Source organism: Pleurodeles waltl, chromosome 9 (assembly GCF_031143425.1).
Source record: "Pleurodeles waltl isolate 20211129_DDA chromosome 9, aPleWal1.hap1.20221129, whole genome shotgun sequence".
Taxonomy (NCBI): Eukaryota; Metazoa; Chordata; class Amphibia; order Caudata; family Salamandridae; genus Pleurodeles; species Pleurodeles waltl.
The window spans coordinates 60,487,584-60,502,710 of NC_090448.1; the positions used below are offsets into that span (position 1 = coordinate 60,487,584).

Genomic DNA, 15,127 nt, shown 5'->3' on the forward strand with positions numbered 1-15,127 from the left:
ACATAATCTCCTGTCAAGGAGCAGCTCTTATTTAAAGCCAAAAAATGCTTCCTACTCACATAACCTCCTGTCAAGGAGCAGCTCCAATCTAAAGCCAACAAATGCTTCCTACTCACATAATCTCCTATCAAGGAGCAGCTCTTATTCACAGCCAACAAAACAAAGTCAAAACATAATTATATATTTGTTTTAATTAGAAAAGCAATTTTTTTTATCAGATGCTTACTGGATTGAGCATACCACTCAATTTTCAGGCACTTAGATTGCTGCAAAAGGGATGGAGAACTCTTGTCCAAAGATGGCCAAGTATATTCCTCAAAGTAAAATGGCTACAATTGCACACAAAAAAAATCTAAAACTTGTTATAGGTAATTGTTGTATAAACTTTGTAAAGCTAACCCACTGAGTGGACGCTGCCAACTGTCTGACTCTCAAGGTTAGGTCTTCAAGTACATCAGAGCTTGAAACTGTCAGCTGGGTACCATCAAAGAAGCAAAGATATGGAGTGACTGCAAAGATGGGCCAGAGTGGGTTACTAATTTGTGCTCTCTGATCAGGATCGCAGCAACATATGGTGTAATTAAGAGAAGCAGATAAATCACAGACTTGAGTAACGCAATGGAAGTAGGGCGCACTGGTGCACTTCTACATACAAAAAAACTACTGTTTTTTAATTTGAAAAACAAATCATGAGAAGAAAAATAAAACTTTGGCAGCACTAAGGCTCAAACTCGAAGAAATTAAACAGACACTTGGCAATTTCCCTAGATAGATATCACCAATAAGGCTCTGTTTGTCAGTGATGGTTACTGTAAAAGCCTGAAAATCTATTTAGGAGCAATACAACATCTGGAATGTATCACAACTTCCTGCTTTCAACTGCAGATGGACTGTAAAGACTGGACTCTGCAGCTCACCCACTGCGTGCTCCACATGATGTTCTGGGTGATAGAGCATCCTCCTTTCAGCGTAAAAAACATGGGGTCCATGGCAAAGAAATAAAGAAACTGTAACCGGTCAAAATGCCTATGTGTGCACACATTATTACTACAGATGAAAACTTTCCCAACGACAAATAGGCTTTTTTAGAGAACCGTGGTGTATATTTCACAACAGAGAACCATTTCTGTGACTCTCCCTTCAGGTTTGTGAAATGAGTTTGAAGCTACCTACGTAAGTGCAGTAATGACCTAGTCTGTACATCTGTAGAGGATTTAACAATACAAAATGGTTGATCAGTGGCGAGGTGGTCTGCACTACAGAAATAAATTGTACCCCTTTGGGTGAAATTTACTTCCAAGATGTACATCAGATTTAAAGACTGATGGGGCAGTTTACAAAGGGATCAGGAGTTCGGGAAGTGGTGCTTTAAGAGTACCACTTCACACAAAACTTAAGTTCCTTTGCAAATTGGCCCACAAATTTCAGCAAGCACTGGCAAAGCAGCAGGTTGAGTCTATAATGAGTGCCAAACTACTGGGCTTTGCCAATGCTTATTTGAAAAGAAGTGTTTAATAAAAGTAAAATAATAACTATTAGAAAATACCAGAAAAAGAAAGTACGTATCTTAAGGCATTTCAAAGCTGTAAATTGATTTCAATATTTTCAGCCTCTATAAATGGCCCACTTTATCTTTTAAATACTTTTCACTTCTGAAACTGTAAACATCATGTAAAAAGAAAAGGGAAGTGTCAGAACTTAAAGGCAAAAGCTTGCCAAGGACTAACTGAATTTGTCGAGGACGCCAAAACAAAACATACTCCAGCCATTTGGTTTTCTGCAATAGCCCAAGGAGCGGGTTTAGAGGCCTCCACTAGAAGAGACAGCTCCCATTTAGTCATGCTAAGTACACATTCTGTGTCAAATGCCAGCTGTGTGCAGCAGCCAGCCTCCAGTCCCATTACCCCCCCAGCACCATAACATTTGTTGGTTGCCAAGATCTGTGCATTCATGCAATATGTGGAATGTGAGAGAAAAATAAAACCTGCCTTTATGTATGTTCCTTAGTCACAACGAGGCAAAAGTATACCTGTTGTGTGTTTTTACAGACAAGTTGAGTGTGGTGGGAAGCAACACAGAGCATATGGCTGGGGTGGAATCAACGCATAAAGGAGAGAATCAGAAAAACGCATACGTTCTCATGGAGTGCTGAATGAAAAAGAAAAAAGTAGTTCCTGAATTGTGAGCAGTAGAGTGATAAGTTATTCAATCAAAAGGATGGCAAAGGAGCTATGCTCCAGGAGATGGACAAACACAAGAAAAGGAAGGGAAGCCTTTGGATAATGAAATAAGAGTAACAAGAAACTAAACCAATGGTAAGAAATGAGAGGGCTTTAAGCAGAAGTGTTTTTATTATGGACCACAAAGAGGTCATAGACGCTAACAGCAATCTGTAGACAAGGCCTACAAATTGGAATATTTAGAGGCAAATTGAAAGGACAGTGCCCTCTTCATTCTTTTACTAAGGAGAGCTCTCAATTAATTATCAAAAGTATTTAGGAGTATGCCAAGTAGTACTTTTAAACGCACTTGTAAATTGACTGTCCAATGTGCATAAGCCTTGAATATTTACTTAAAGATCATGAATTGGAAGTAGAAGACCTTGTTTGCTACCTCTCCGCTTGTCTGGCCCACCGGCTAAGATAAGAGTTCAACAGGACACATGCGCACTACCCCAAATGCAAGAAAGTGGGGAAAACTTAGAATTCCTTCCAGCACTCAAGCCCTTAAACCCACAGCTGCTTAAACTGACCCTTGGCAAAAGAAAGATAAACCCCCCTTTATTTGCCAATGGCAGCCTCACTGCTAAGCAGTTGAAGACAGATTGTATACAAAAAATGAGAAGTTCTTATATAGCACACGGATACTCAGAGTGTCTTGGCGGTTAGACATCTAGATACGGAAAAGAAGCAGGGGACAACAGGAGTTCTACAATCCCTGAAGTTTAAATAAAAAAAATTCAACTCATTCCTGAATTTTGTTTCCTTCGTGATGGATATTAGGTGCCCAGGCACACCATTTCACATGCTGGCCATCTTGACTGTAAAAGAGGAGCTTCCTCTGCACTGTTCTTTTTTTTCCTAATAAAAAAAAAAAATTGGGGGATAAAAACAGATCATCACTGCTGGAGCGCAGGGACTTCTCTGGTCTGTATTCCTTGATCGTCTCATTTAGGTGCGAGGGCCCTTTGTTGTGAAGGGCCTGCTGTGTCAGAGCCTTGTACATTATGCGTTGCTGGATCGGCAACAAGTGCAGCTTCTCCCGTTGCGAAGATATCCATGAATGCTTAGTGATTTTATAAAGCAGGAGGCCCACCATGTTCTGAACTACTTGTAAACGCTGGACCAAATATTCAGGAAGACCCATGTATAGATCATCAGCATAGTCCAGCCTAAATAGAATCAGTGCCCTGACCACAGTGACGTATCATAAGGAAAGTTGAGAAACATCCTCAGCATGCAACAAATCAAAAAGCATGATTTCATTATTTCACAACTGCTGACACACCGGAGTACTGAAAGGTACTTGAGAGTCAAACATAATGCCAAGATTTCTGGCCACCACCGATGGAGGGAGTGGTGGGAGAATGCTGTTGGCCATGCTATTGCCCAACCAGGGAAGGGATTCAACCCAAAACAGTAAGATCTTGATTGTGTCTGGATTGCACTGCAATTTATTGGCTCTAAGCCTTTCAAGCAGTGCCTTTATGCAAAGTGCAGATGCATATTTTGAACTTACAGAATCCCCACCATACATGAGCAGGAGTTGTGTAGCATCAGCGTATGATATGACCTTAAAGTCAAAGAGTTCCACCAAATATGCCCAGGGGGTCATACATATGTTAAAGAGAGTGGGATTCTGGAGGAGCCATGCGACACCCCACACATCAGCATTTTTGCTCTCGAGGCATAAGGTTTCATCCAAGCTACCTGCTCTTGTCTCTCAAGAAAAGAACTCAGCCAGCTTAAGGCTGAGCCCGTCAACTCCTGATATACATGTCCCTGTAACCCTCAGTTCTAACAGTAAGTGTCCTTCTGTGCGATGTAAAAGGGTTTACTTTATTTATAAGCCTGCAGAGACAAATATGATTTTTTCAAACAAAGGGACTGAAAAATAAGTTAATTGTCATTTTTGCATACCTTATAAGGTTAAATGTATCAAAAATCTAATTACTGATTTGGAATCCATGAGCAGACATACCTCTCAAAATGTGGCGTGGTTTCCACTACTGGAGGCGCCAATTAACCAAAATGCGCAATTCAGTGCCATCATTTCAGATTATGTTTTTTCGGAGAAGCAGCAAAGCACATGGGTCCAAATGTGACCTATCAAATGGAGCCAGCAGCTTGCGCTTCTTGCCAAAGCTTAACACATACATGAGGAAGTCACCACCAATACATGGTCAATCTTCAATGTATAAATCACAGATAGTTTATTACATGTTCAGCGTCAGACACCCGACTTGATAAAACGTGGCAGAGGACCCCAGTGACCAAAGTGTCTAAATGCACAGCAACAATCTAAGGACCAAGTGTTGAGTGAACGCAAAAGACTGGGAGAAACATGTAATGTAGAGGAAATACTCACAAACGTTGCAATACCTTTTCCCTGGGCACCAGAGCAGCCATTTGTTACAGAGCAGTATACAAGGAGAATACAGCTGTTACCCAATACTATCCTAGGGCCTCAGATTCTCTTTCACTCCAAGTGCAGCTATTTGGACTATTCACTACCCAAGGATGGCTTCATCTAGCAACCAAGGCTTACTCGCGGAACTGGCAGTAGGTCTGGACCTCTGATACAGAAAGACATCAATCACACAAAATAAGCCTAAAGCCACTCTGAACGACAACTTAAACAAGCATTTACAATGCAACGGATCTCGCGTTTGCTCATGTTAGAGCTGATCGCGTTGTAAACTCCTAACCTGACTTTTCACCTATCGGGCAAAAGTGCATTTATGTACGTAACCCGAAAAAGTTAAATTAACTATGTAAAGCACTCGACTTCTGCCAAGCGAGATCGCGCTCGTAAAAAATTTGAGAAAAAGAAGTCCACGAGCCCAATGGAAAACAGCGAGCCTCGCATGTTTTCTGTACTTGGTCGCTGCGCTCGAGGAGGGCTAGCCACCGGAAAAGGCATGACGAATGCGTGCCTTGGACTAATGAAAGCAAGCAGATTTTATTAAGCAAGCCCACAAACCAATAAAAAACACTGATGTGAAGTGGACAGGGCTCCGGGCCCTTTTCTATATACTAAAGCGTCTCACTGCGATACGCATGTGCGAGCGCATGCAACGCAGGCTCGACCCTAAAAATAGGTATTATTTACATACAGGAAAATTAGGGCAGATTAAATAGAGGAGAAAGCAAACCAAAAGGTTCCAGTATATTCGAAAGGTGAAATATCACCAAAAAACCTTTTTACAGAGCTAACTGTGCAAGGTTACAAGAATTCTATAGAACACTGGACTAGAAGGACAACGTTATGTTTGGTGGGAGGCTTTAAAAGTTCTTGGTCTTCAGAAGTCCACAGGTGTCATGGTCTATTTACTATGTACTAAATATGAAGCTGTAATAAAGAGACTTAAGTTCTAAATAAAAAAACATAGTGCACTAAAACAATTTTCCAGGGACCCCGAGTGCAATGGAAAGTGAGGGGAACAATTAACATGTCAATGGATTCCAGCCCAGGTTGTAAACCATTTTATTTTATTTACTTAATATATTTATATAGCGTAACCACGATCAAGGAATGTATACGTGAAGCTCACATGTAAACATATAGGGGAAAGGAAGAAAACTCATATGTGATCCTGGAAATGTTATTTAAAAACGCAAAAATACAGGATCACCCAAACTCTCACCATCCAAACAAACTGGAATTTTCACTCTGAGACAAATGACGATTTATGCCACCAAGAAAAGGTTTCTAAAGTTAAAGTTTAATGTCGTCTCACTAGCCCATTGGGGCTCTAGTGGTCAATACAAAGGCCACAGGTCACAGTTCAGCTGGTACCTTAACTGGTCACCAGTGATGTTACAGCACAGGAACTAGTGGTTTTGGTCTATCACTTGAGATACAAACCTTATTGTGCCAGATCACATGTACACCTGGTCGTAATGTTCAAGTGGAGTGGCAGCCCAATTGTTCAGAGTTATTTACTGGACCCATTTGTTAATTGTAGAAACTGGTGCACTGGTATTCAAGGATATAGTTCAGTGGTGACTTTAAACTGCAATATCCCTTGAACGAATAGGAGGCAGAAGATTGGTGACCATGTTCTGGAATCAGAATAACCAGCCTGCACCGACCTTAATGTTTGGAATGAGGACATCTGTGTCCTTCTTGGGCTGGAAAGTGGGTGTATGGCTCGCCCAAAGCGATCAGTGGAACCAGTTGAGTTAGGGTGATAATGGTTAACCATACTCACAATCCAGGAATCCATCCTACAGGTCCACTACCCTACTGCAAAGCAGATGTCTTCAACTCAGTTTTGGCCACTTGGGCTGCAATGTCTTCCCAGCTCTTGGGCACCTCATTCCCTTATGGTATCTTCCACGGAAATATTAAGTCTAATGGGCATTGCGCTCTTGCTCTACTAATCAAGGGCCAGCACCTTTTCACATAGAGCTTTAATGATTCCTCTTTTTTCTAGGGCCACTGACATCAACACATGGCTTCCTCAAAACACCAACACTGGTTCCAAGCCTTAAAGCAGGAAACAGCAACTTCCATAGTCCTGTGCCTGGTCAGACATCACCGCAGGTACAGCAGATTTTTCCAGAGGTCCAGGCAATATACTAGTTCAAGGGGGCCATTATTTATCTAAAACTGGACACAGATGTGAAGGCAAGGCTAATCGTGTTGTGGTAGCAGGTTAAAAAATTATATTCTCAACCAACCAATGTACAAAGCATCTTTACAGGTTTTTCCTCAGGCTTTATCAAAGTAGAGGAAAAGTGGGATTTAAAATTAATTAAGAGCGTACAAGTATGTCTTACAGAACCTGGGAATGTAGGTATTTCAATCCTCTCTGCAGCAGGCAGAATCATCACCAGTACAAAAGCAGTGAAAACCTAGGTAGTGGTAAATGATCTGTTAGGGGACTGTGAAAGATGTGAGGTGCCAGCATATATTTGTTTTATTTGGATGTCAATGTTCCCATCTCAAAGTACTTGCTTTGGACTGAGATAAACACTGATCTTTTAGGATTAAGCGATCATTGTCAAGTTGTTTAGAACTGGATTTACAGTCATGAAGTAAACAATTAAGTATTGGGTGACCTCTAGCTTTAAAATCTTAGGAAAGGAACAGTTGAGACCGTTTGAGATTTTACATTTGATTATTGAGAAACGTATAAAAGCTTTTTTTGTAGGCACAGTTACTTTTTATTAAAGGGGGAAGTTTATAAAAATCCGCAGAGGCTTGGCAGTAGACCGGAGGCTCTTCACCTGTGGGCAGGGGACAGTGCTTAATTTGAGCCTGTGGATTCGGTGCGGGCACCAGCAGTTATTTTTGAGGGCCGGCAATTGTTTTTCTGCACCAGGCATTTCCTGCGAGCAAAAGGCACATATGGGAAAGGCAGAGGAAGATAAAAACGAGAAAGTGTCACAAAGGGAGAAAGCAGAAGGCTGCAACATTAAGCTGAAGGGGCAGGAGTGGCTGTAAATGGATTAAAGAGGCCCGAGATGGCTTCAGGATTAGGCTGCTTCAGTATTCAGTACTTGCACATTTAACTGCAGCAGCTGTGCATTTCACAGGAGAGCTTTGGGCACCAGCACGTTTTTATTTACAAATTAAGCACTGGCTGGGGACCTCTGAGGGATCTGCGACTGCTCCAAAAATTAAATATTAACAGATTAATTAAGCGTATACAAGCACAGAAGCAAAATTTAAAAATTACTTTTTTTAAAACTTTCTGTAAATGTGAAGAAATTTCAAATTGGAAGCTAACAATTGAGTTGATGTTATCAGGTTGATTTGGGACAGTCGTGCAAAGGCATCAAAAAGAATATAGTATAGGTGATGAGTGGCCTCAATTGAATCTAAAAAAGCCCCAACCCTACAAATAAAAGGAAATGTTAGATTTTTTTTTTTTTTTTTTTTACACTTCATCAATTAAAAAAAGTATTTATTCAGTTGTGTATCTGATGAATGCCTGTTTCTGTACTTGCGTATTTTAATCAGGTTCAAATCATCAAGACAGCTTAAGCCGGGGGCCCCGGTTTCCAGTATTGACTCAATAGGTTCCCATATACCATAAAGATTCAGTAGAGGTCCCTAGATTCAAGTAATGACTGAGTGGGGGTCCACAGAAGTCAACAGGTTAAGAACCAATGCAGTTGACTGTTCGGGACAGGCAGGATCAAGATTATTGCAAATGAATCTGCCAGATTAACAAACTGATAGGGAAGCAGCCCTTACTACTTGTGGCAGTCCACAAAGTGCATCAAACAAGAGGGTTGACAGTAGAAGTAAAGACTGCTTGGAGGGATGGTGCTCATCCGGGCGGCTTTAGCGCTGGTGGTGCCCGGCGGGAAAATAATTTTTGCAGCAGCCGTTGTTATCCCTCTGGGCTACTTTATGGCATGTTAAAACTGCCAATAGACAAAACTCCATCTCTCTCTCTTGCAGGAACATTAATCACAAGAGTCATCTTGACATTTTATTGCTGCCTGAAAGCTGGAGGAGCAAGGAACTCTGAATCAGGTGTTTTTAAAATTGTAAGTAATTGCTAAACATAGCCCCCACCCCCCGCCCTGAAATCAGCGCCCCCTCCTCAGGTCAGCGCCCACTGCAGCCGCACCAGTCACACTGCCCTAAAGCTGGCCTTGGTGTAAATTTTTCGATTATATCGATAATGTTCACAATGTTATCAATGAGAGATCGGGGCGGTTCTCACACTATCTGGGACCTGCCTGAGGTCTATGGGGTTCTTCAGCACATGTGGATTTCAAGTATTTCTGAATAGTTTATGGTTAGTGGTCTGCTTTATCTGGAATGTGTAATAGATTATTCTCGCTTTGTTTGACAGCTTCAGTGACATTGTCTCCTCAAACTCAATGTTTGCCATTTTCATCCCAGATTATAGCCTAAAAACACACGAGCTGCAAGGCTTTTGTAGCACTTCCTGTTAGCTGTAAAGTTTTAAAATTTCATCTTTTTCAAGTGCACAGGAATAATTATCAAATGTTGCCATCATACTGCCAAGATGGCTAGGAGGCAGTTAGAGGTGCCCCCACCAAATGGACACGAGTGGAAGTCCAGTTAGCAATGCATCTCAGAAGACAGGTTGTAACACACTTGGTTCCTAGAAAACATTAGGGACAGCATCAATGTGACAGTGCACAGGGACATCTTGTTCTCCATTTCGTACTTTCAATTGAAATGCAAATGCACTAGAAGGTCTTGTACTCTGAATCAGATATTTAAGATGGAGAAATATGGCCTGGTGCAGAATACAGCATGGACACATTTCTAACAAGGAAGATGATTTTCCTGCTTGAAAAGAAAACTATATATATATATATATATATATATATATATATATATATATATATATATATATATATATATGGGTTCACGTACTCAATACATCTTCCACCTGATTGTGAATATAAAAAAAAAGTTAGAGATGGTGCTAGCTGCTGTTTGAGAATAGGCCGGGGTGAAATTTCTGCTATATAGGCGTAATGACGCATAAATTCCCATAATTACTCCAAGTGGCAATATTAATCAATCTTAGTGCGGGGAAACATGAACAATGCAAATAACTAGAACGCCAGGGGCTGTTGTTCGCAGTAGTTGTGTTTGGGGCACTTCAAGTGCAAAATGCGCCCTTGCGTCCTCGGATGGGTGCTTTTGCACTAAAAAAGTGCTAAACACTGGTCTTCAATTTCGTCTAATTTTGCGGAGTATCACATATTTATGCAAAAGCAAATTTCTAAAAATAAAAAAATCACATTCAAGAATCTATTGTGGGTGTTAGCTCCTCGACAAATCAGAACACGAACAGCTGTTATTTACACAGTCTGCACAGCAAAGGTCGAAAATAAAGCTTCCGCTTCTATAGAGAATGAGTGTGGATCTTTCTGGACTTGGTTGCAAAACAAATTCCCTTGTTCTATACAAGAGATTTCTACCCTGCGTTCAAACATTTTTGTTGTTTCTGTAGTTGAACTACTGTCCTCGTGACCCATTTGGGCAGGAGCCCATTCGTCATATGTGGTCTGTCCTATGACCTTCGGAGGACAAAATGCAAACCGCTCTGCTACTGATCAGCAAACAAAGCTTATTCTCACAATGGAGATGGCATCCATTGTTACGTCAATAACGCCTCTTCCCATCCTTCTCCCTCCTTTGCTTTCCCACCACAAATGCCAGCTGGCTTGAATCCCACACTTCACAGGTCTGGGCACCAGCTGCATTTGAGCAGAGGTATGAATCACAGCAGGATGACCTCAAGTCACCAGCGCGATAAACTAATGAGTGTGAAACTCCACCAACCACCTCGGCTGATGATACAAATCTTAAAGGGTTTCTCTGCTCCTCAAAGGTTTTTCAGTGTTCCTTACTGAGTCAAAAGTAGTTGTCCCAAAATACATGACAGGGTGTCACCTTAGTTCCCAAGTAAGAAATAGGCATCAGTTCGTGGGATCATCTTGCAGATGGCTTAAAAAAGGAAAGCAAAACTATATCCTTGCTGCTTTTATGTCGTTGACAAATTGTAATAAAGCATTAATGTTTCCTACTAAATATGACTTAAGCAAGATGTCATCCTAATGGGTATAGTTTTTTTTTTACACTTTACTCCCAGGGGGCGATATTTTTGTAAAGAATATTTAGGACACAATATTTAAGACAGTATTTCGTCCACAATATTCTGGTTCCACTCCCACAGGCTACATTGGCCGCGGAGGGCCAACACTAATGACATGACTGTGCCAGCTGTTGTGATAACGGAGTCCATCTTGGCTTAGTGCTGGTATCTGAAGAGAGAGAAGGGGAGCTGTACTTTCTTCTGGGTTCAGAAGGCGCATAGATCGCTCACATCAATATTTTTTTTACTCCTCATAGACACTGGGTTGACTGTCTCCAGGTTCAACTGTACCGAAGGCAGAATGACTAAAACATGCTTTACAAGGTTCCCAGGACCCGGTCTCCATCACCGATGCTCCGCCTAGCCTTGTACCCATTTTCCTTTTCGCTTAGACTAGAACATTAAATAGTGATGAGCAGCAGAAAAGGCAAGTGGGTCATGAAAAAAATAAGTGTCTCCAACTCTTAACTCATATTTCACATGCTGTGTTATCAAGGCTTATTGGATAGTTTCAAAACAACATGAAATCAAAGGGAGTACGCAAAGGAGAACAGGCCAAAGGATACCCACGCTCAAAAGTGAGGAGGGGTTCATTCACTTCACTAGAAGGAATCCGAAAATAAGATGACGAATGGTCCCACATTATGATCGACACTTATAAATAAGCCCGTGTTTCAAACCGAAATGAGGAACGCAGAATCAAGAATTGTCTGGAAAAGAGCCAGCACAGAAACAAAAAAACACATGCATGACTCGGAGAGATTTTAGAGCTTTGGAGAGCTGAATAAATGAAGCAAGGCGCCAGTAAATACCGAGATTTTAAATGTTAAATATTCAAAGAAACACGATTTCCACACATTATCGTTTGTGTGCACTATAGTTTGCTAATGCTAATTTACGGGCCATTTCAACTGTCTGCAATTGATTACAAAATTAAATAATATTAACTAATGAATAAAGCAGCAAAGTGTAAAATTAAAAACGTTAAAACGTTCTGTAAACGTGAGGGATTCTAAAATTGGAGACTAAAAATTAAGTTAGTATCTCCAGATTGATTTGTGGGACCAGTGAAAATGCATCCAACAGAGTATATTAAGGACGATGAGAGGCCTCAGTTGTGAGTTGTATAAAATATTTCATAAACGTGTATTTGCTTGATGAATGTGTCATGAAATGCTTAGCCGGGGTCCCCGCCTTCCAATAACGATTCAGTGCCCCAAATCCCTGGCAATGAATAAGAGGGGTCTACAGAAGTCAAAAGGTTAAGGGTCACTATTGTAGAACATCACTCCATATGACCCGCTGCCTTTTCTGATTCAATGTACGCGATCCAATGCTGCCACCTACGGGCAGGCCATCATATCGTTGCACAGAAAGTTCATAGGACTGTTTTCTATTGTCAATCGCAACACACAGGCAAAGCCATAGGCCTGATTGCTCTGGGTGGGTGTATGCGAACATAGGCAAGCACACAAGCCATTTGCAAGCCTATTATTGGCTCTTCTAATGCTCCCCCCTCCCCCAACAGCTTGGAAAACAGGTGTGCCAGACAGCACTCACTCCAAAAACAACACACTTCCAACTACACACCTGCACGGTGTAGAGTGCTATCAGAGTGGATAAGCGTGTCAGCGCCACGCATGGTGGTAGTAAGCACCATACAAATGCCATAATACAATGAGAAGGTGGGAGCAGCTGCCTCACGGGATCCCTGCAAGCTCAGCCACGAGAACCCTCATGCAGAGAACCAAAGAGCCTGCCGGGGCGTAGGAGATGCACGCCTCTGTGCAGAAGAGGAATCCCCAAACCGGTCAGGCAAGGAGCACTGCACTTCATCCCAGATAGGGGAAAAGGCAGTCGGTTCAGCAGTAGCCACATGCAGAGGGAGAAATAGCGCCTGTGCAGGCCAGAACTTGTAGGATGGGTTGGGCCAGGAAGGGAGTCTAGCACCAGAGGGTAGATAGGTAAAAGGTTTAGCAAAGAAATAGAGGGAGCCGGGGTGGCAGATTTCCATAAACTGCAATATGGGGTTTTCACTTGCTGACTCCCTTTGGGACATTTTTCGGCCTCAGCAGCAGCTATGAAAAGGTGTAAACTACAGCTGTTCCACCATCCCTGATATTAAATGCTTATGCTCGCAAAATGCGGACTACGATTCTGCAAATTTTACTTATTTTTGTATACTGCCCCAGGAGAGTGTCTCTTCGTGTGTATTTAAAACACTGTAAAAGGCTCAGAAGATATTGTGCAGTTCGCTCTCCATACCTTTTAACGGATAGGGCCCTGAGAAACCTTAGAAAATGAATCCTGTCATAGTCCTTTCATTAACTTGCTGATCAGTCGAAACTCATTCATTAGAGTCTTCTGAAACTGCTGCAACCTTCTCTCTTCCGAGATTACTGGGTTTTTGGCTGCAGGAAAACTCAAATTTTGTCTAACGCGGGCCACATTGTAAAATATATTTCTCTTTCTGGTCCAGGTGGTATTGTTTTATCTCGGTCATTAGATCCTGAAACGTCTGATATAAATAGGATCTCTTACTGTCAGTCCCTCCCTTTTTTTTGAGCTGTCAGTATTTCAATAATAATTTGATTCTTTCTTCTGCTTCTGTACCTCTGCCCTCTCTTGACTTCTTGGGCAAGTGAGATTTGGAGGCGCTTAAAGAGGAAAGGGAACTATGTCTCCTCTTAGATTACTGTTTTCCCATACTGAACACTAAATAAAAACTGCACAAGAAATCAGGAAACTACACCTAGAATCCGAAACTCAAATATCACAAAATGCCTTAAGCTTTACAACTATTCTCGGGGTATAACTAGCTGTATGGGATTCCTGAAGAATCTCCCTGATGTGCTGTCAAAAGCTCACATGTGCAGTGAGTGACTTTCCACTACATCAACAGGAGAGTGGCTGAAGAAGACCCTGCACATACAGGGTTATGGTGAATTAATTCAAATACAGGCGCAATGAAAACTCTTACCATTTACTTGCTGCAATAGTCCAAGCTGGCGATCAAGACCACACTCCCATTGCCTGTAGAGGCCCCCACTCAACTTCTGAAACAACCCTTCCCCCAAGCAGGGGAAAAACCCAGGAAATCATGACGAAGGCCCAAGCCTGGTGGAGACCTCAACACTAAAATGTCCTTGTCTCATATGAGACAGGAAAAAACAGAGGGATGCTGTGAATCCATGCTCGATTACAGCATTCAGATTAGAATGGGGGAGGAGGGCTTGCATTTCACAACTCCTGGTTGTTTCTTGTCTCAATAGGTTGGATTCACTTCAGAAGGAGGCAGAGATTATGCCACATAAATGGTCTCAATTAAATATTCCACCTTGTTTACAAGATCCGTCATTGATCCACTAACATCTTATAATGTGCATGCTTCCAATATGGGAAGCACAAGGTCTCTTACTGAAAAGACTACTTACCATGGTCTTCATATGGATCGTTGGGGTCATCAGCTATGAGCTCGGCACTGCTTGGCGTTTCATGATCTTCTTTGGTCACAAAGATAATTTTGTCTTTCCCTAAAAGGTAAAATGAAAAAAAGTCAATGTTTCCACATTCCAAACACTCATCGTACACACCACAGGCATTCAACCAACATCCAGAACTACCCCAAAAGGAAAACAAAAAGGAAAAATGATTAACAAAATATAACCAAGGGCAAAAGGAACAACATACTAAGGCACCACAAAATCACGGTATCTGCTACGATGTGGCCCCACGTACTCGCCACTACTTGCCTGTGGCCCACGCCAAGTAGAACTACATCCTACTTTAGATCAGCAAAGTAGAACACTCACGTACAATTTCAGACGCCACAGCATTGAAGAACACATTCACTTCACTAAGAATGGATTAAAATCAGGACTCCAAATTACCTCTAAAAATGGAAACGCCCCCCAAATTCCACTTTACCACCTTCCACAAACACCACTCTTCCAAACGCAAAATGCCTCTTTAGAGATCAGGCCACACAGTTGTACCTTTACCTAAATCATGCAGCAATTCAAGGCAAACCAGTTGTCCCACTGTACTATCCACCTTACTTAGTTTAAAATGCTTCAGATTCATTTGCTCAAACTTTTTGTTTTTGTATGCATCCATTCTCATTCGTACAGCTCAACAGCACATACCACACCACACTTCCTTCTTAAACACCAAGGGTGAAAGATCAAACCTGGGGACAGGCCTCTCAACAACAGAAATGGACAATAACCCATAATGGAATTGTTGGTTGTCTTGGACAAATGAAGAATGTCCTTTAAGTCCTACTGCCACTCTTATATGCCAACT

The 15,127-nt window shown here is 41.7% G+C and overlaps 1 protein-coding gene across 1 annotated transcript in view; it reads right to left on the reverse strand.

Annotated features, from left to right (window-relative positions):
* The window catches only part of CHCHD4 (coiled-coil-helix-coiled-coil-helix domain containing 4), a 71,158-nt gene that overhangs the window by 43,993 nt on the left and 12,038 nt on the right, over positions 1 to 15,127 (reverse strand). The window contains exon 2 of the mRNA XM_069206288.1: positions 14,257 to 14,355. Coding sequence (XP_069062389.1) covers positions 14,257 to 14,355 — 99 coding nt within the window. The remainder of the gene's footprint in view (positions 1 to 14,256; positions 14,356 to 15,127) is intronic.